At 43.7% G+C, this 21,914-nt stretch overlaps 1 protein-coding gene across 4 annotated transcripts; it reads right to left on the bottom strand.

The window, feature by feature from the left end:
- Positions 1–1,732: 1,732 nt before the first annotated feature.
- On the bottom strand, positions 1,733–21,839 carry BRD8 (bromodomain containing 8). 4 transcript variants are annotated; one of them, XR_008328966.1, is made up of 23 exons: positions 21,719–21,839; positions 20,963–21,059; positions 18,821–18,890; positions 18,491–18,540; positions 17,398–17,520; positions 17,216–17,296; positions 16,720–16,784; positions 16,079–16,215; positions 15,508–15,723; positions 13,537–13,681; positions 11,366–11,575; positions 10,649–10,959; positions 9,877–10,311; positions 9,093–9,186; positions 8,926–8,972; positions 7,523–7,728; positions 7,059–7,151; positions 5,607–5,675; positions 5,163–5,340; positions 4,735–4,839; positions 3,408–3,452; positions 2,430–2,595; positions 1,733–2,128 (listed from the first exon to the last, which is right to left on the bottom strand). XR_008328966.1 is itself a non-coding variant. In XM_053377295.1 (22 exons), exons 1-22 carry the CDS (start codon positions 21,735–21,737, stop codon positions 2,069–2,071), a joined length of 2,856 nt encoding a protein of 951 aa, XP_053233270.1. In that variant the 5' UTR covers positions 21,738–21,839; the 3' UTR covers positions 1,733–2,068. The 4 variants fall into 4 exon arrangements, 3 of the variants coding, with proteins under 3 accessions (XP_053233270.1, XP_053233272.1, XP_053233271.1); XM_053377295.1 differs by lacking the exon at positions 2,430–2,595; XM_053377297.1 differs by lacking the exon at positions 2,430–2,595 and having other exon boundaries at positions 10,649–10,929; positions 21,719–21,838.
- Positions 21,840–21,914: the final 75 nt, after the last annotated feature.

Raw genomic sequence — 21,914 nt, 5'->3', positions numbered from 1 at the left:
TTGATTGTTGCTTTGTTTGATATAAGATGTCTATTTTAAAGTTGTGATTTTTTTATATCAGATCAGATTGTTGTTATTAACGTTTTATTATGTTATGTGTTGGAAGATGCCCAGAGTGGTGTGATATAAATATTATTATATTATTTTCCTGTGCCCTCCTTGACTGCTTTTGCTGGGTTAAAATATGTCTTGCTTGCTTGTATGGAGGATGGAGGACAGGTGTAGGTGTATAGAAACTTCCACACAGTTGTAATGAAGCCTACTGTACAAAGGTGAAGAATCACATCCATTTCTCTGAGCATGTTTGTCTCTGGCCGCAGCCAACAATGACATGTCGCTCCCAGAAGGTATGAACCACAATGAAGACCTCTGCACACCAGCTGGCTGCCCCCATAAGACCTAAACAATCATAGTTTCAGTCTTTGGCGTCTCCAGTTTGAAAAGTGGGCAAGGGAGAAAGAGTTCTTAAGTAGCATGGCTGGGAAGCGAAACCTATCCACGATATTGGATCAGGCATGGAGATCCTGTTGTTAGACTCCAACTTCTATCAAGTGCAGTCAGTATGACCAATAGTCAGAGCTGACAGGAGTTGAAGTTCAACATCATCTGGAAAACCACAGGCTCCCCATCCCTGCCTTGCAGAGTCACTACCAATGAGCATAGCTGTGCACAGCACATTTAATGAGGGTGTGTTTGCAGGATTTTTGCTTTTCCCCCCCAAGGATGAATATTTATTGAATACATAATCATAAAGGACATTGTTTGATAAATAAACTGAAGAAACTAAAATGTAACTTTTTTATTAACAAAAAATACCAAATTTTTGCTGCCGTGATAATGAAATGTCATGACCTTTAAACAGATGAGTTAAACCAAATTGACCAAAACAGATTATAGTTTCATCATCTTCCTGTCCTAGGAAGGTGGCAAGTGGTGCTTGGAGACAGAGCCATGGGACAGACACAGGCAAAGGAAAAAGGCTGCAGCTTCTGCCTGCACCTGTATCTGTAAGCAATGGTGGGATGCTTAGCACTAGCAGCAACAGTAAGGAAGGAGGAAACTGCAGGTCCATTCTAGGCTTTTAATTCTGTCTCTCTGCTTCCTCCTCCCCACTTCTGCCTTAGTCTCTCCCCCACCATAGCCGCTTCTCTGTGGGTTGTGTCACCGGAGGCAGCCAGGCTGCTGCTCCATGCTCTCTCCTCCTTGCTATGACCTCATGTTTTGAAACATTAGGGTGTGTCTGGGCACACATAGCACACCCTGCATGCACACCTCTGCCAATGAGAAGAGACAGTACTGGACTACCACATGCCAGCAGAGGGCCATGGCCAACGCTGATGTGACTATCCTGCACCCAGAGACATGTAGAAACTCATCTATCAAAGCACTAGGCTTGATAGACTAGCTCAAACTCCTCCAGAAAGACCAAAACTGCCATGGAAAATACAACTGTTTCCTTTTGCTCTTCAGCAACTGATCTCCGAAGAGCAGAGGCAACTATTCTTTCAGCACCTGGGCTGGGAGGAGAGACTTCTCTTTATGATGGGGAGGAAGATGGGAGCTAGCAGACCTGTTTGAAATTGCTTGGCAGGTCTGATCTAGCTGATGGATTTGCCATTCTGGACTATGTAGTCAAAACATTGATTCACAGTATGCGTAGGTCTTTACAAACAAGTTTTTCTTAGAGAGGGTGGTAATGTAAATAAATCAATGCAGCCAGCATGCCTTGCTCTACAGGATTCTCTACTACAGTTTATTATACACATTTACACTCCACAAATACAAAAAATCTGTACACTTCACATTACAGTACGTACTAGCCACCAGTTGCTAGCTAATATGAGGACACTAATAGGACCCAAATACTGCTGCCCTACAACAGGCAGTGGGGCTGCTCTCTTGTTTCTGGGATTACCCTGGTTACACATTCCAGGATGATAGATATTCTTTATTACTGACAGGTCAGCCCTTCCCTGTCCATAGCCATTTCATCCTCAGGATCAGGAAGGTTCTCATTTTGCTTCCTAGGTCCAGACACCAAAGACTGGGCTGTTTCTTATCTTCAGCATCATTTCTTCATCTTCATATCTGCTTCAATGGCACAACGCCGCCCTCTGGTTCCCCCATCCTAATCAAAATGCAAAGAGAAGGGAAGGCACTGTTATTAGCAAGACTGGGGAAAAGGAAAGACTGCTGGTTGCCATCTGTGTTGCCAGGAAAGACCGACTGCGCAGACAGGCAGTACCACTTGCCTTCCTAAAACACAGAGGACTACCTTATGAAACCAGCTACAGAGTTTGCATGTGAACTCAAAAGGGGAAAGGGGGAAATGGACTTTTGGAATTGGCATATGTGATGATGTGTTTGCCCCATGTGAAAAGTTCCAAGTCATTTCTTTCAGGGGGCAGAAAGGATGCTGGCTAACATACCTGATCAAGCGCTGCTCTTTACAGAAGTTCTCTTCCAGGTGGGTGACCCTGCCACTATCTCCCTAGCATGTCCTCACAGCGGCTCTCTGTGAATGTACGGAAGCTAGAGAGATCACTTCCATCTGCTGCCCACTCCATCTGGCTGCCTTTCCTCATGCTTCTCTGTCTTTAATAAATAGGCATTAGAAAACAATCCCTACCCGCATTCCCTTGGGTGGAGGATGAACCTGCCAAAACACATCTTTGGGCAGAACAGCAGCTTTCTTACTGTAGGACCATGGCTGCCTCCATGGAAACAAAACACTGTATTTTAGTCTTCTTGCAATGTACACTGTCTAGAACTATCCCATAGTTTGGAGGCTTCAACACAAACTGTTGCAAGAAGTATGTATGAAACAGCAGCTCATATGTAACTAGATTTCTCTTTACAGCAGGGGAAGATGTTATTGAGAAAACCCCTCCTGGGGATCTTTTCCTCTGCAATTCTCGGAATAATTGCACAATTTTATGTCTTACAGAAAGCTGCTCTGAGAGTCCTGTGAGCTATGAAGGCAGGAACCAAGCTTTAGATGTGAATAATTAAATCCAACAAAGGGATGCAGAGAAAACAAGGGAAGAGCCGCAAGCCAAGGATATTACTCTGCAATGTGGACTTTAGTGCATAACTTTACCCTCTATGCAAGAGTTGCCTTTTTAAATGTAGAGTCTTGTGATCTACCCAAAGCCAGAATGGAAGGAGACAGACTGAAGAAATGAAAGGAAGTCAGCAGCCTGCAATAACAAAAAGTCCCCCACTTTCCCCCAGACATCCAATCATGAAACAATACACTGAAGCACAAGGGGGTAGAGACATTTCTTATGTTTCAGCAACCCAGACATGACCATTGTCTGATTGTAATTTTAGAAAGCCCCTCATCATGCAGACAATGTCCCCATATTGTTATTGTGCTGCTGAAAGCGTAATCATTAAGTACTTACAAAGAGAGAAAGGAGGAAGGCAGGGGAGCCCATGGGGACACTGTCCTGTTAAAAGACAAACAGAAGTAGCAAATGAATTTGATGGAAATATATACATCCACACACAGGAAGACAACAAGACAACACAACGTGGCAGTCTAGTCCACTGTTTCTCAAACCACGGTCTAGGACCCACCAGAGGGCCTTGGGCCACTTTCCAGCATCCTCAGTGTCACAGCCTCCCCTGTGCTTCCTCACTTGCCTCCTAACTGGACTATAGCCTTTTGGCTGGACCAAAGACAGCACCAGCAAATTCTAATCAGAAGGCAGGAAAGTTCAGGTGAGGAGGAGGTAAAGAAGGTCTCCCTCCTCTCAGGGAAAAGGGACAGAAGAGGTGTTGAAGAAAGTTAGAAAGTTAGATAAAAGATTAATATTTATTGTTATTATTATTGATACTAATAAGAAAACAAACAAACTGGGAATAAAAAAGAAGAAGGGTCTAAGAAAGGAAAGCTATTATAGGAAGAAGTGAATGTAAAAGGACCAGAGAAGAGGAATAAACAGGCAGTTTGGGTTGGTGGGTGGGTGGGGAAATAAGTACAAGTTGAGTGTGAAAGGAAAATAAGAAGAGATGGGTAATACTGCTTTAAAATGCAGGTGCAGATGGAAAGGAAAAAATATAAAAGAAAAAGACTTCTCCACGTAGAATATCTGAATCAGTGAATTTGGCTTAACATGGGGAGACAGCCACAATACTTGCAGAGTAATGTTTGTACTTAGCTTGAGGAAAGGTGAGCTATGGAACTCCTTGCAACAACAAGGACAGCAATTTGCTAGCCAATTGTGGCAAGCTCTTCCTCCCTCTGCCACTACTTTCTGATTGGTTGACCTCAATAATGTCCAATCATCTCAAGTTAGTGCTGGGGGTAGAAAATTTGAGAACCTCTGGTCTAAGCCAAAAAAGCATGTCTCGATTGGGCTCGTGACTTCAAGTTTTGGAAAAGTGACTTCTCTGTCTCTAACCCACCACTCAGATAACAGAATAGAGCTGCTCTTTACACACTGAAATGCCAGCCCTCCTCATCTGGTAGCAATCCTCAACTTCAAGGACAAATTAATTTTTCAGTGTACTAGATAATGAAAAACGCAGGATATGGGGGCAAGGGAGAGGGACTGCCACAGCCATCTTTCTTATTAATTAAACTGAAAGGGTAAGCCCACTTCTATTCCGAATGAGACTTCTAAATGAAGGATTCCAAAGCTTCTCTACTCCCCTCAAATGGATGCATCTATCAAATGGCTGAAACAACTTCCCCCAAACAAATCAAAGGTTCTTGTTAGCCCCCACCTTCTCTGAAGCATCTTGTTTCCGAGTGGAATCTCGTCCACGCAGACTTTTTGCACTGATCCCAGACTCAGACGTCTGCATGATCAACTGTGTGGCTAGAAATTGCTGCAAGAAACCACATAATAGCTATTAAGGTTCTCAACATGAATGCAAGTTTAGTGGCTTGCTACAGAAACAATGGAGGTAACTTCAGTTTACTGGTTTGTTTCTAAGCCTGCATTTCTTTTGATTGATCGTAGGAATGGTAAATCATGCAGGGATGGTCAGACATCAGGTTTAACCAGTTTCTCTCTAAGAGGATCTTAAAAGCTAATGAGACAATAAAGATGCCGCAAGGAGCAGGCATCTTCTCTAGTGTACTCAGTGCTTCCCATACAACATCAGGATAAGAACAGTGCCCCACTGAAAACTTCCGACTGTGGCTTTACCTGAATCTGCTCCAAGACATCTCGCTGCATTTCCACAGCCATGTGGTATACATCATGGTCAGAGCTGTTGTACATGACAGCATTTTGGAACATCAGCATGATATCACGTTGGAACTCTGCTGTGGTCCGGATTAGCCCATTCTCAATATTCTTCTTAATGGTTGATAAATCCATTGGCCTGTCAATGAAACACCAGGCAAACGTTACCGAAGAAATTAAATTTATTAATACAATCTAAAAATATATTTAAAAAGAACTAAACTAGCTGTTCTCCCCACTTCTGCCAAGAATCTGATCATTGTACCTGATCAACATTATTAATGCTAAATTGAAGAGACTGTCCCAGATATATGTTGGCAGTGTCTGAAATCTGCAGGCTGACTGACGTCCGGGGCAGATCTGTGACAGATGGCATCAACACTAAGGCAAAAACTGGTGACTCACCTCTGTACAATACTGTGGTAACCTGGAGCTATATCATCGGTCACGGGCTGCAAGAAGACATTGGCATACCTGTGCAACAAAAAAATGTGTAAGAGAGTGACACAGGACTAGCTACTGAAAGTTTGAGTACATACAAGGTCAGTGGAAGTAACACAACTTCCACATGCAGAAGTACAGAACTGTTTCTCAACATGCTTTCATTTGCTCAATATGCTATAGCCAAGAGAATTCTACACCTGAAAATCCACCTTCTACGATTGGAGATACACAAAGAGAAAACTACATACCAGTGTTATATATGCATATTTTTGTACCAGTTCCATCAAACTGGCAAAGTGTAGTTGGGACTTGAGAAATATGCACATAGAGCAGTAGCAGATATGCAGTCAGATGGATGTACTGTGAACTGCACCACACAAAGATATGACACCCACTGAACATAGAAGATAGGCTACAGAATTCTGGTGCAGATGCCCATGTGGTAAGATCACTCAATACCTTTTCAGTTTTCTCCCATAGCCATCAGTACCTGGCATGTTTTGAGGGTTTATGTTTCAATTTGACAGCTTAGTTTTTCAAAATTTCATGGCGTTTGCCAGGTTTTGTGCTAAAGGCTCGCATGGAAATGCCTAGAGCTGCAACATTTAATTGATTAAAAGTTTTTAAATATATTAATCTAAGCAATTAATCAACTAAAAAGATGCCCAATTAATCAGGCAGATTTTTTAAAAATTAAGTGCAAGTACTTCTAAGGACTGCAGATGGCAAACACCCTATTAAGAAGAGGCATTCCCCTTTCTCTCTCACACAAGGAAATGCCTCTTCTAGAATGAATGTTAGTACAACAGACACATACAGCAGTCTCTCCTCTTCCTACATCGGGGGTAGGGAACTGCCAGGTCATTTCTCCCAAACCATGGCCACCCACACACCCATCAGCTGACATCACTGGTGACATCAGCTGATGAGTGGGAGGGCAGGGTCTAATCCTGCATTGGCTACGCATTCCCAGCAGGGAACTAGTCCATGCAGTCAAGGCAGCAGTTTAATCCCAATTTACTTCAAAGACTTTAGTATAGCTCCTGCACTCCCATTTGTGGCTCCAGAGACTCAAACAGGAACGTGGGCACTGTTTTAAGGCCTTCTGCAAGTCTATCTCCACCCTTTTTAAGTCCCCGATCTTGGAGGCTTGAATGGGAACTGCAGAGAGACTTGGAAAAGGGTTTCTGAGTCTCCTCCTGCTCCCATTTTAAGCCTCTGCAATCAGTAGCTGAAAAAGGGGGAGCGCAGGGAGACTCGCAAAGCACCAGGGATTTTGACAGGTGGATGGCCCTGCCAACCTGTCAAATTTGCCCCATAAGGCAGATCCTGATAAAAGATCTGGCCCATGGAGCCAAAAAGGTTCCCCATTCCTGTTCTACATACTTGGACACTGGATGCAAGTTGATTTACCTGTGATTGGCTGCTGCTCTCCAAACTAACATAATAGCCTTTTTCCAGATCTTCTGGGCCTGAATAGCCTCCTGATCCTCACTGCAAACAGAGCTGAAGAGAAAAAGGCATCTATTAGAAAAGGACACCCCAAGGCTCCTAAAGCAAAGCATACAGATTATGGCCTAGCAACTAACCACGATCTCCAACGATCTCTTCATCCCCTCCTACTTCAAATTTATCTAAGTTAACAAAAAAGAAAAAAAGAAATGTTTGCTGGTCTCCTAGCAAGCAAAAGTCTAACTTTGAGGCTTCTCCATACAGCCAAGAAGTAGTAAAAGAAGAAGACTATAACATTGCATGGGTCTCAGCTAATTCACACTACATACCACTGTACAAAGGGACAAAGTTAGTCTCAACTTTCAGCAGGCTAGTTGCATGTTCTGGGCTATCTAGTGAGTAGTTGTAGGTTCACCAATACTCACAACTGTGAGGAGGCGGGGCTGCTGGGAATGGAATCAGCCAAAGTGTGAGACTGCAAAGGCGCATTATGGATACTGAAGCCATCATCACTCTCACTCACAGGGGGCTCATTGTCCATTTCAGAGAGGTATCCCTCACCCTGATCTTCCTCTTTGGGCTCTTCCAGACTGGCAGCCTCACTGGCACCATCCTCCTCATCCTCTTCACCCTTAGATACAAGATTAAGATTCCAGCAAATCAAGTAGCACAACTAAGGTGCAGCTGCCAATAACAGCATCTGCACCAGCTGCCAAAGAAGACAGCAGAGGAAAAGGAAAAGCTATATGAACAAACATCTGCTCCTAGCATACTAGGGAAGCATGATTAGGGTGAATGCCTTTCAACTAACTTCCCCACACGAGTCTATCTGCTTGCTGAGATTTACAGAGGGGACCCTGTCCCACTTCCCCCACCCCAAGTCATAGGGCCTTCACAGAAGTGGCAACTCTATCAAAAGGCAGGTGTATTTTCCTCCCTTTCCTACTTTTGACAGATGGCAAAGCCCATTCTTCTCCATCAAGACTTTTTCAGCAATTGAGGTTTTCAGTTTCTGCTACTTTCCCCATGATTTCTGTAATTTTATGCCAGCATCTTAAAATCTATGGATGGTATTGTTTGTTGCCAGGTTTTGACACGTTTAAGATGAAGGATGGTACCTCATCGTATTAGCACAATTATTTCCACTTTTACAACAGGACTCTCCCTACCCCAACCTCCCCAAAGAGACCCTGCCCACAGGCTTACAATTTAGAGGTACACAACACAAAAGGGAAACAGACTGGGTGGGAGAAAGAAAAAGCAAACTCAAGTATAAGTTCTTCATTTCAAATTCTTCCAGTGGGCAGCTGGAGTGGAAAACTTCACGAACAGGTGCCAGAATTGCTGGTCTCTCAGATGCTCAGGTGATATGGCCCTGCACCCCTCCTCCCCCACTGTTGGATGTTAATGGCTGCTGCTAAGTGAGCTGAAGGAAGCAGCCTAGCTTCTCAGCAGAGCTGGTAGTGGCCCTGAATCCCTGAACCACTACTTCCACCCACCCAGTGCAGCTTGCTGCCAGATATTAATTATATTGCATTTTGTTACACAATACTTTGTTCATTCTTTTGAAGGTCTTTGGCCAGAAAAAACAGGATAGGAATAAATATTAACACACAATAGCACAGCTATAAGGGAGGCCTGGATCTCTGCCTGCAGAAAGATTAACTCAACTTTTCCTTTTTGTCTCTAATTTTTGAGAACCTGGTATACATTGGGATCACACTCTAAATTAATTCTGGCATTCTCCACCTATGGCCTCAGACGCAAACAGCTGACAACTACTTTCATTCTGCATGTAAGTCAAGAAATCTGAGGGTAAATAAAATACCTTCAGTTGGTTCTCAAAAAGAGCTTGGGCTTCTTCCTTCATTGATTCTGGGAGGGGGGAAAAGGGGGAAAATTTTACTCCAATAATTTCAGGCAGTCAGATACCAGCCTCCCTCCCTAGCAGTGTCACAACCAGTTCCCCCTTCCCCAGCAAGCCAGTCAGGTTACCTGAAAGCTCATATTTGTGGTGAAGATCTGCTTGTGAGGAATCTTCGCTTGCACTTGGTGCATGTGGGGAGGAAGTATCATCATCAGGGGGAAGCTAGAAGGAAAAGAATGGCCTCACATGAGCAACAGGACCAGCTTCCTACACAACTCAGCATTAAGTCATATTTTACACCATCAGGACTCTAAAGGCAGACAGCAATTGAACAACGAAACAGCTGCATCCACAGCAAAGCTCTGCATACCTGAGCAAGTGGCTCCCCAAGGATCTAACATATGGCCAAAACTGTGCATATGCTGTAGCCCCACAAGTACAAAGAAATGGAGAGTGAAGTGTTCAGCTGACTGTGAATCCAGATTTCATTGATAAAGAAAGGGTGACAGCACAATGTACTTGGTGGGTAATGTCTTCCAAGTGACAGGGATAGTTGAAGAACATTCCCGAGGGACTGGGGACAGGGATTCAGTACTCACTGCCACTGCCTTCTGGCTAGCAAAACAAGAATACCCATAATCCCTGCCCCAATTTCAGCAATTTGCATAATCTATACATGCCAGATTTTTATTTGAGGTAAATCTAAGAATGCCCAAGCACAGTTTGCACAGAGTGAATACAGTTAGTTTGTCAAGTCAGTTTGGCGAACAAACAAATTTGCTCGTTATTGTGCACTAAGCATAGGGCTGAAAAACATCTTCAAGCTAGGGGCCTCCCTCTCTCCTCCCATACCTCATCTATCAACTGATTCCCCATTCATGTTATATCCAAGAAGCCTCTTCATTGATTTACCTCTGTCTTCACTGTGCCATGATCCATTTCAACCTTTGATGATTCCATCTCCATTTCAGAGCACTCCAGACCAGTAACCCGTGTCTCTTCATCTTCAGGGGCTTCACTTGTTCTGGTTGCTAGTGCAGAAGCTTCCTCAGGGCTCAGATGAATCTGTCCCTGCTCAGAAGGTTCCGTCTTTATTTCTGTTCCCAGATCCCCAATGCTCATCAGATCTCTGATCCCCTTAGCCTCTGATTCCTCACAGTCTGGTCTCTCCTGCTTTACAGTCACAGCCATTGGGGGGATCTGATTCTGCTTCTCGTGCTCCTGTTGGATTGGGTGCTCTCGTTGGAGTGGGTGCTCCCAGGGGTCGGTCAGTGACTGAGGATCCTCAATCTCATCGCAGAAAGCCTCTACTGCTGCTACATCCAGGACTTCAGAATGGTCGTCCACCTTTACCAAGAACGATACAAGCAACAATCAGAGGCCATGAGAACAATGGAGATGTAAAGAAAGACCTTGCACTATCCCGTCTATTCAACAAGCTAGGGTGCCAAACACATGGGAAGAGTAGAGGTCTAGTTCACATGTTGCATTAAAACAGTAATTTAAACAATATGAATGAGCAGCATGCTACTACACGCTGCTAAAATTGTGGGTGCCTCATGACTCTCCAGTTGTGCTGAGCCAGGGTATACCCTGTAGTGTCACCTGAACCCAGCATGAAGTTTATTTTAACTATGGTTTCATGTGATATGAGAAGCATGACCAAGCCTCTAGATAATTTTACCTTGTCTTCAATGATAGCTATGATGTCCCCAACAGTCTCAAAGTCCAGTTCTTCCCCCGTGTAGGAAACTGCAATATCCATCTTCTCAGCCAGATCTAGGTCTTCCTTCCCATCAATGCTGTGGTCTTTGGAAGTCCCTACAGCACCAGATGCCCCAGAGCCCAGGCAATCTTTCTTGATGGAATCAATGATCATGGAAATCTCACTGCTGTCCATTGACACTGTCACAGTGTGAGGATCAGGCACTGCCTCCATGGAAACACAGGTGTTGGGCTGACTCACTGGACAAGAGTGACAAGTCAAGTGAAAGCCTGGCAGCTGCAGCAACCAGCAGCATGGGTCAGATCAAGAAAATCAAAACACATTCTACAGCCCCAAATAAAGGCACATGCAGGCTGATGGCCCCTATTTCCCCCACCCTCCCAAATGATAAGAGTCAGAGCAGGAGCCATCTCTTAGCATCGCAGTCTAGCTCTATCCCTCTCGCTAACTTCACCCCAGATCATCTTTCCTTTATCAGTTCCTGCACCCTGCCTGAAACACAAGGGGGACTCTTCTCAACAACACTGGGCCTCTGGCACAATGATTCCCAAAATCAACCACCCGGCTACAGATTTTAGAGACACCCACAGCCCACATCCACAAAGACCTTCTACCGAACCTAAGAGGGAAAGTCTTCTGCAAGGTAGGGACGGGCATACGAGTGCAAGGACGCACCTGTCGCTACACTTTCGGGAGTTGCAGCGGGTGGCACAGCAGCTGGTGCTTGTAGCGTGGGCACCATGACTAGAGTTGCCTGAGACACGGACTCTACAGGGGGAGGCAGGAGTTTGCCTGGAGGTTCACTGGCAACAGCAGAAAAGGAAGCAAGCGATGTGGTGAATTGCGCTGGACCAGCTTCTAAAAGGCGGGAAAGTGTAGGAGCACCTAACAAAAGTGTGAAGAAGGGGGAAAGCACATTAGCCAAGAAGCTACAGAATACTACAGAGCAAGCAATCCTTGGGCTCTTGACCAGCTCATGCCCACCAGGGTTGCACACGCCGACACAAGTCACAAAACGGACCACAGAGAGCTGTCCTGGGAGTCACTTAGCAGGGCTCAGGAGCATATACAAGCAAGGATCACTGTGTGCTTTTAAAAGAGGAAGGGCAGCATTTTATACCACTAGAAGAAATCCAAATCTGGGGCAAAACAACCACATTTTCGTACAGTGAACAAATCATAGGAGGTTTTCATAGCTTTCCCTTTATTTGCAAAACCTAAATTAAATTTTCAGTATTTAAAGGTGTGCAGAATTCACAGTATTTTGGTATAGATGGAATCGGATAGGGGAAGGAAGGGAGTGAGCAAAGTTTGGGCTGAGCAACAATGCCCAAAGGATAGCAGGATTCTGGAGCCATGGGAGCTAGTAAAGTATAAAATGCCTTTCATGGAAGCTCAACACAAGTCTTCTGCTGAATCTGGAGTGTTTAGCAGACTTGGAGCCCACATTTTTTTCTTCATAAGGTTTATCATTGCGAGAATGATCTTAAAAAAAAAAAAAAAAGGAGGAGGAGGAGGACCAAGCTAGAAAGGCAATTTGGCATCAATCAAGATCTTATGTCATGTAGCAGGGCTGGAGCAGACAAAGTCTGATGCAGAACTCTGAAGCCAAGCCTGTATATGCACCATGTTAACAGTGCTCTGGAAATATTTGAACCAAGAGAAGGTATACAACCAGTATAGAATACATCACTTCCCAAACACCTGCATTTTCCTCAGGAATTACACTTTTAACATTGTTTTAAAATGGGCCAAAAAAAGTACTTTTTAAAAAAGTTGAGATTCTCAGGGTACTTTGTGCTGCACTTGGCACCAATCTTTATGTTTGTATTATCCTTTTGCATCTACAAGGGGTGAGAAATTGGATCACATTGGAGAGCTGGATCCAAAAGTGGCTGAGCCTCCTTGGGTTAATTAGCTAATGTCGTAGGACATTACGTGACAAACTTCAAACCCCGGCTCCAACAGAAGATTCAGGAATATATTCACACTTTTTCTCCTCTTATTATTATTATTATTATTAAACTTTTCCTGCTTGAACTTTCCTGCACTTGATGCCATAAGATGTCAAAACAAGGGGAAAATATTATTTATTAAATCTGTATACCACCCTATACCGGATCTCAACCTAGTGGGCTAACTGCTGAGGTCTAGTGGACCTAATTAGGTTCCCCACCACCAGCCTACTACTAGGTGCTTAACAATGAGGGCAGAGGAGAGGTAGGGAAGGAGGGAGGAAAGGGGGAGCAGGGGAAAAGGACACACTATGGCTCAGATAAAAGTCTCAAGCTATCAGTTAAATACATACAAAACTGCATAAAAAAATTCCTTCCAGTAGCACCTTAAAGACCAACCAAGTTTGTTCTTGGTATGAGCTTTCGTGTACATGCACACTTCTGCAGATACCATGCACACGAAAGCTCATACCAAGAACAAACATACCAAAAGAATGGAGGAAGTGGAAAGGAACATTAAGCTAAACATGACATTAAGAGGAAGTAAGCGAACAAAGTGATTTAAGGAAGAGAATCAAGGCAATAACATTCATAACATGAAGTAACATGATCAAACATCACACAAAGCCCTGACACATACAAACAAAGCTTTGACTAAAGGCTTTGCCATGCAAATTACATATTTGGTCTCCCAAGGTCTCAGCTTTCATAGAACATGTTCTTGATTTATTCACATTATTTGAAACAGGACCCTCACAACCCCTGCTGTTCTCAACACAAATGGTAGACCAGAAATTACACTGTAGCGGTGGATATCTTCTGAAGCCCCTTCCAACTCTAGGATATTAATGCAGAAGAGGGGAAAACACAGGAATAGCATAATAGGCCTACCTGAAGCAGCAGGAGATGCAGGAACAGTAGTTGAAGCTGACTGCATTTCTCCACCGTGCAGCCCTGGAAGAACCCCTCCCACTTCCAGGAGGAGACCAGAGCTGCTTGTGTGACCAGAAACTACTGTCATGTCGCTCTCACCCACCTGCCAAAGGATATTCACATACTAAAAACCAATACACAGACTCTCCCACTGCTATCCACACACAAGGTCTTGCGTGTACTACCAATAAAACTAACTCAGGTTTTTGCAGCTGGCTCCGCTGAGATGCTCCAGCTGCTCCCATGTAGCATTTAAGCAAGGAGCCAGCAGCATGGATAAAGTCAATCAAGTAAATAAAGTCAATCAAGCACAGAGGCAAGGAAAATCCAAAATAAAAAACTCCCTCATTCTCATCCAAAGAAATAACACTCTGCTTCTCATCCATGGCTAGAAATTCAGGTTAGCTTGGCTTAATTTGTTAGAAATGCCAGACAGGAAAGATCAGCTCAAAAAGGAGAAAATTGTAGAGCTTTCCTTGGAAACACAAGACATATTTTTTCCCAAGCCCACCTCCCCAATATAATCAATGCTAAAAACACAAAGTGAAACACTATGTACTAAAAAGTCACAGGAGAGAAGGAAAAAATAACCAAGGTGTATATGAAGCAAAGATTACATTGCATAGATGGTCATACACAGCCTAGATGACCTTACTCATATGAAGGGATCCCCATATGGCTGCAAATCCTCCCATTCCACCTGCCCATGCACACTCACCAATGGTGAAAGAAGAGAAGACTTTATGGGACAGATGGGAATGCTGCGGCCCTCTGGGGATTATTGGACTAGAATTCCCATCAGCCCAAACACAATTGGCCATGTGTCTGGGGCTGATGTGGGTTGGAGTCCAACATGTGGAGGGCTACAGTTTCTTCACACACCCCTGCTCTTTGGGGATCCCGCCACATGCAGGCAGTGAACAAGCTCTAAATATATTAAGAGAGCAAAACAAAATACATTATGGCTGCCATCCCATACACACTTACCTGGGTGCATGGGATTGCAATGCAAAAATACAAATTATTGTGTAATTGTGTGAGGTTTCCTAAAGTTCTTGCACTAAATCATGCCTAGTTTGTCATAAGATGTTGTAAACCATCTAAAAGTCTTTTTTGTTCTGGTAAATGGTATATAATTTCTGTTACATAAAATAGTTTCTCTCTCTCTCTCTCTGCGTGTGTGTACGTACACACACACAGTTTTAATTTCACTGTATGCAGCTTGATTGCCTCCTCCTCCTCTTTTGTAGGCTCAATGTTTACTTAAAATATTTTTATCCCACCTCTCCCATACTTCGAGGTGATTTACAACATATTTAGGACTAAATTATTAAACAAACCACACTAAAAATAAGTCCAGTGAGTGATCAGGAAGCAGTTAATGTTGAAGCACTGGAGGCTAACCATTGTGGTTCTGATCAAATCCCTTGGATGAGAAATCATTGGGAGCCCCGTGTTAGAACAACATATTAAGTATAATAAATATTTTTTAAAGAAACAACCAATCTCCATTTAGAACATTTTTTTAAAAAAGCAATAAAAATCCCAACCAATCTGCAACTGCATTTCCTTAATGTGTATGGTCTTCAACCCTGTTTACTCCCCTTGAACTAAAAATTCCCAGTTCAAATGTCATCTTAGTGTTATGAACTCACTTAGGACAGTCACTCTTCCCCACAGCTGTAACATGCAGATAATAATACTGGCCTGCCATATAGGGTTATCATATAAATGACTAAGATGCTGCATGCATAGTGCTTTGTGGAGCTTGGAAAATTTGCTATATAGCAGCCAAAATTAGCATGTGGCATTTAAGGCCTATCTAAGCTTCCCCCTTTGAAAAATGCTTGGGCCTTTTGCCCTTTCCAGTGAAAGTCAGTCACAGAGATTCACCAGGACTATTGCATATGTAAGCAGGGAACTCCATACCAGCCTGGGGCTTGTGGGCAGGAGGCTGCCCTTCTTCAGCAGCTCTGAAAGCAGAGGAGAAGGAGGCGGAGTTGCTTTCTGTCCTAGCATCTTTTTCTGGGCTGAATCATCTGTGACTGGGGTCATGGGGGCATCCAGGGAGGTGGAGCCCATAGGGGTGTCAGGGATCCCAATGAAGGAGGCAACTGGGGTGCTGGGCAATGTCCCTGGAGTTACCTGAGAAAGAGAAAAACCACACTGTTCAATGCCACATCCTCATCATCCTGACAAGTCCCAATCACCCCTCCCACCGGGGCCAATGACCAAGCATACCCCAAGCACCTCCTCCATCACTCTTGCTCCCCTCAGCCCTTTGTGTACCTCCACCTTTTCAGACCTACACTAGCAGTTACCACCAAAGTGCATTTCAACCTTTTGTCACACAGCACAAAGCAGGCTTTGTTCTCTGGAAAAGGTTGCATGCAAGCTATCAACATTATAAAAGAAAAAAAGGGGGGGGGCAAGAAGTCTGGGAAAACTGCAGAGAGACCTACAGGGTCTCAATGGTTTCTCATTCTTGCCATATCCTTACCCCTGGACTAGCCTCTTCCAATGTGGGTTGAGATAAGTCACCCAGACTGTAGTCTGCTCCTGGCGAGGTTGAGCCTGCAGGAGAACGGACCATAATTCCTGGAGGTCTTCGTGATGTGTTCTTAACTGCCTGACGAGCTGGAAAATGCCAAAAATTCAGTCAAGAAGTTCAAAGAATCACCTTGATAGATAAGAAATCTCAGCACAAGATGAAATGATCCCCAAAACACCATCACAAACATTCTTGGTGCTAACGAATTCCTGCCGTTTCTCCCAGCATAAAGAATCAGAATATGTAACTGGTAGCAAATTCTTCCTCAGTGGCTTATCCATCACTCATCCAGGCAGCTTTCTTACTTCATCTCTTTTTCTGTTAGAAGAATCTCTCTGGAATTTTGCCTTCTCTCAGGATTCTTGCACCAAAACCTGGCATCTAATACTGAGGACAGTCTTTTAAGAAGGGAGAGGCTTCTGAAAATCATACACTGTCTTCCACTTCACAAAGGAAAGACTGAGGAAATCAGGCTGACCCAATCCATCTACCTGTAGACTTCTTTCTTCCTCTCAGCTCAGTTGCACCACTAAACATGTTCACCTCCAGGAGTTTGGTTCTATGGGATCAAAAACTGGCTTCCAACTAACCTTGATAAGCAGCATCTGTAGCCTTTCTCTTCACTTCTGCCTCCTCCTCTTCCATTCTTTTCTTCCTGAAAAAAATAACAAAGTTCAATGTTACACTAGGCTATTGGGTGCAAAACGGAGGTGCTTCCCATGGATGTGTTAGACAGATATCCCACAGGCCGTAATATAATAACTGCTCACAATTAAGGCCTGAAGTAGGCTTTTCAGCCAAAACCTTAAAAATGTCAGGCCAGATATCAGGACCATTTCCCAAGAATGCCCTCAAAGCTCTACTTCAAAAGCCACAAGGCCTTGCAAGCCATGGGATGAGGGAGAGAAAGTGAGCAAATGCTACAAAGCCTGGGCAATTGCACCACATGGGGTAATGATGCCATAAAGCCAAGAAGCGTCAAGTTCAATCATTTCATTGCAATGCTAAGAACTAAATCTGAGGGCTTGGATATGAAGTCCCAGAAAGAAAGAAAAGCTGTAGCAGGGAAATAATAAGATAACCCACACCACAATGTCATTGCACAGTTCCTCCAGCCTATGGTCCATGTGCCCTGCCTGGATCAGTTCTGCATCCCTCTTCAGCTGCCTGTAGAGACAACACAGATAGATTTGATCCACGTTATCATTATTGCCCTGAAGCAACCAGGGTTTTCAAGAGCTCCAGACTCCAAAAAATCTGATAGGTACCTATACTTTTCCTGTGTCTCCTTAATCATCTTCTTTAACTCCTCAACCCGTTCTGCTGTCAGTTTTCTCACAATTACATCTTCCACAGTTTCTACCACTTCTCCCTTCTCACCACGCTTTCTTCTACACAAAAAAGGAGAAAACAATCTAGCAACCAGTAATGGCTTTCAATCTTCCCATATACAGCACCTTTTGCCCTCACATATCCCACCTTATTCTTCCTTGTTCCAATTATATCTTTCCCACTTTTGCAATTCTGCAACTCAGTGGAAATGCAATCTTAAAAAGATCACTACAGGCTAAGTATCAGCCAGCCACTTTGGAAATTTGTATGGGAAATTGCAAGAAGCCTACCTTCCCAAACATTGTACATTGTACAATTTATAGAGACTGAAACACAAATAAACAGAACAAATGATTCAGTCACAAGACACAATAACATATGAAAAAGTGTTTGGCTTCTAAAGCTGAGTGACTTTTGCAGATTTAAACATCCTACTGCTCTTTCCCGGGGAATGATGTCGAACTGACCCCCAAGTAAAGCACAGGTTACAAAAATATGAGAAACACATCTACCTCCCAAACCAGAATGCAGCATTCTGGAGGTGGGCAGGAGAGCCTGAGCTAATCCAGAATCCACTGGATTCCAAGCTGGCCTCATTGCTGTCATTTGATGGCAATGGGCCTGATTGCTCCGGCAGCATTCTGTCTGGCCCCCACCTGGCCAGCATGAGCTATGGGTCTGGATGGAGCTAGATGAGACTGTGGCTGTGCCCTTCTTTCATGTTTTGTGACTACCCAGCCAGGGTTTGGATTGTTCTGCCAGTGAATTATCTTTCTTTGTAACCAAATTACTTAGCTTAGGGTAAAGTATGCAAGTTACTATAATTTCTGGGAGCCAAACTTAAAAAGAAAGATGGTCAGGAAGCAGCGTTTCAGGTACTTTCGTATGCTGTGTTCAAACTATCATTTCTCTTCAGTTCTCAAATAGTCTATAACACAGTACTTTACCATTACACAGTATCTTCCTTACAATGTGAAGTCCTGCCCTGTCCCACCCCACTCAAAGAGGTGGTTTGGCCTTTGAACTCACTTTGGGGTCTCTGTGGTCTCCAGAAGCTCAGAATATTGTGATGCACAATGCTAAAAAAAAGATAATAAAAGTGCATATAGATTTCAGAAGATAAATCACAACAGACAGCACTAAGAATCTGAGTTGAGACAAAAACTTGGGGTAGTTTATAAAACACACATTCCACATATTAAAGCTGTTTCCAGATATGTGGGCTAGGAAGTATACTTTCCTGGCAAACGATTTTAAACATGTTTTACGCATTTAACATGCATACAGGGAGTCCCCTGAACAGGTATTCCCCATAGGTGAAATGAAAGCCTATTATGATGTGAATTTTAAGCACCCTACCTTTTGGGAAAACCAATCAGGTGGGCGGCCTGGCTCTGCAAAGGGTTTGATGGCTCTGCTGACAGAAACCCTAGAGAAAAAGGAGAACGTTTCAAGATCTTCCCTCCTTTGCTGGGCAAAATATAGTAGGGAAGCTTTGGTCACCAGTTGATTGGACTGGGGAAACTTTGACCCACAGACAATACAATACTTTCTGAAAATGACTATGTTACATTGTGCCCCATAGCTAGAGCTCATTTTAAGTAACCCTCCTCCCCCACATTGTGGTAGTTAGGGTGCCTATGTGAAGGTCCACAAAAATTGGGGAAAACTTTCCTTCATTCCCCCTTCTTTTCAGAAAAAACTACAAAGTCTATTCCACCCCACCCTCCGCCAAATCTCCTATGCCCTTCTGTATTAGTGTAACTTAGAAAAAATGGGTGAAATTGCACTAAGTGCTTGGGCCATGTTTTGAGAAACCCATCTCCCACATCTGGATTTTGTTTAAAGAAAAGCCCAGCAGCAAGTGGGTGGTTAGAAATAGTCAGCGGTCAAAGGCCTATAACATGTCTTACCCCTCCCCTTTCTCTAGGAATGTGTGTATGTGCAGTGGTCGTTATAAAGCCAAGGCTGGATTCAGCAGCATTTGCATGAGTGTGAGCTTTTATCAGCTTGGTGGATGTTACATGCTGTATGGTAAAGGGGTTTTCTTAAAAGGGAACTCTGGAAAATACTGACTACTGGAAGGTAAGAAGACTTTGAAGTTCTGCTGGACGACTCTGCTGGAGCTGTGCATACTCTGTTCATTGCACTGGTCAAAGTGTGGTGTAACATCAACAACAGATGGTGGGCCCAATATAACAGGTTACGGGTCTAACCACCTGTAGCCCATATTTGGAGCTAGAAAGAGTGGTTGATTTTGCTGCTGGGCAGCTAAGATACCACCACCACCACCCTGCCTTGTAGGTTTTGTACTTACAGTTCCATGACTGGATGATGCTAAATACACTTGCAAGAGGATAACAGAACACTGGCAAGCAGAAACGTGAAAGCCTCCTGAACTATTAACAGCTTGCCAGAAAACTACCCCGAGTTCAGCTCTGAGACCCTTAGAGATATTCCCACGGTCCCCAAGAACAGCTTCCCCCATCTTGAACCTCTATATAAAAGCACATCTTCATCCTTCTAAATCAGTTTTTCATTGGAAGCCCAAATTATCCAGTTGTCAGTATTACTATTTGGTGTTAACAATCATCTGAACTACTACTACATATGAATAATGATACAGTGCAGATGTAGATACCTGCTCAATTTTCTATTAAAGCCCATTTCCTAAAGCATTTCTCCCCTTTTTTCACCAGCATATATTGTTGATTATATATTTTGAAATTATCTGACACAAGATTATTTTAGCATAGTTGAATGTGTAATATGTAGCTGGGTTATATGTCCAAGCTCATTGGCTAATGTCTAAAAAACCCTTCTCAGTAGGTTTTTGTATACTTCCTAGTCTTGCGATTCTACAATTCTGTTTTTAACAATTTTTCCAACACATGCAAAGTTAGGATCACAAAGGGCATTAAATTACTTCTTGTATTTGGAATAAGAGCCACCACAAATCAATTGAGGGTTCTTTATGTAGTATGTAATACAGTTAAACAATATGCATTCAAAGTGTTGGTGTTGACCTTTAAAGCCCTAAATGGCCTCGGCCCAGTATACCTGAAGGAGCGCCTCCACCCCCATCGTTCTGCCCAGACGCTGAGGTCCAGCGCCGAGGGCCTTCTGGTGGTTCCCTCATTGCGAGAAGCAAAGCTACAGGGACCCAGGCAGAGGACCTTCTCAGTAGTGGTGCCTGCTCTGTGAAACGCCCTCCCATCAGATGTCAAAGAGATCTACCTGACAACTACCTGACATTCAGAAGACATCTGAAGGCAGCCCTGTTCAGGGAAGTTTTTAATGTGTGACATTTTAATGTATTTTTAATCTTTGTTGGAAGCCACCCAGAGTGGCTGGGGAAACCCAGCCAGATGGGTGGGGTACAATTAAATTATTATTATTATTATTATCATCATCATCATCATTAAACTATGTTCCAAGGCATATCAGGAACTGTATTTAGCAACAGTTTTTATGTAGCCAACAGTTATATACGTTTCTTACCAGTTTTGGTCTCCACTCCGCATGACTGAAGAAGCCAAGCAAAGTTTTTCCCGGATAGACCATGGCTCTGTAGGCCCAGCACTCAGCAACTTGTGCTCTGATGTGGAAAAAGATAAACATTACGGTGTTGCAACCTGCCCACATAGTTAAAAAGAACCCTCAAACTAAATTAAATCTATCTCAATCCATGCTGCTTTTAAAAGTTTGGTTTTCAAGCCCTACACCCTCCATTCCCCACCACAAAACAGCCACACTAAAAGTCAACTCAATGAAAAGTCTACTGGTAACAACTCAGTGGCAGAGAATATATGTTGTATGAAAAAAAAGTCACAGGGTCAATTTCCTGTTAACCTCAGGAAACATTCCCATCTGAAACCCTGAAGAGGTGACTTCACTTAGTGGTAGGGAAGATTCCTGTCTGAAGCCCTGGAAAGTCACTGTCAGTCAGTATGAACAATAAATAAGCCGTTTGTCTGGCTAAGCATAAGGCCTTTTACTACCTCCTATGCCGTTATTCCCGGGTACCTCAGCTAAGGAGAAAACTGACCTGTCATCGGAGGCCTTTTAGTCAAGACACCGCCCAACCAACCCTTCTTAAAGTCATGTTAAAAGTTGCCTGACACCTGACACAACAAACGAAGCTTCACTCAACCAAGAAACGGCATCCTTCTCTAGGTTTTTTTTTATGGCGGGGCCAACCCTAGCTCCCCTCACCGCGCCACGTCCCTCCTTCCCCAAAGAAAGACCCCCACTCACTACCCGTCCCCGCCGCCATCTTCCCGAAGACGCCAACAAGCGCGATGCTTGCTGGGAAACCTGCTCCGAGGAGGAAGGAGAGGGCGGCATTTATTCCTCAAAGTCGCTTTTCTACTGGATGATGGCAGAGCTGGCCGACCAATGGGGTGACCGGAAACAAGGTCTTTCCCTCCCTTTGAGCTCTATGGTTGCCTTC

This window comes from Podarcis raffonei, chromosome 2 (genome assembly GCF_027172205.1).
Source record: "Podarcis raffonei isolate rPodRaf1 chromosome 2, rPodRaf1.pri, whole genome shotgun sequence".
Taxonomy (NCBI): domain Eukaryota; kingdom Metazoa; phylum Chordata; class Lepidosauria; order Squamata; family Lacertidae; genus Podarcis; species Podarcis raffonei.
Note: the sequence above shows the minus strand (reverse complement) of the source record. Positions and strands in the feature narration are given on the sequence as shown.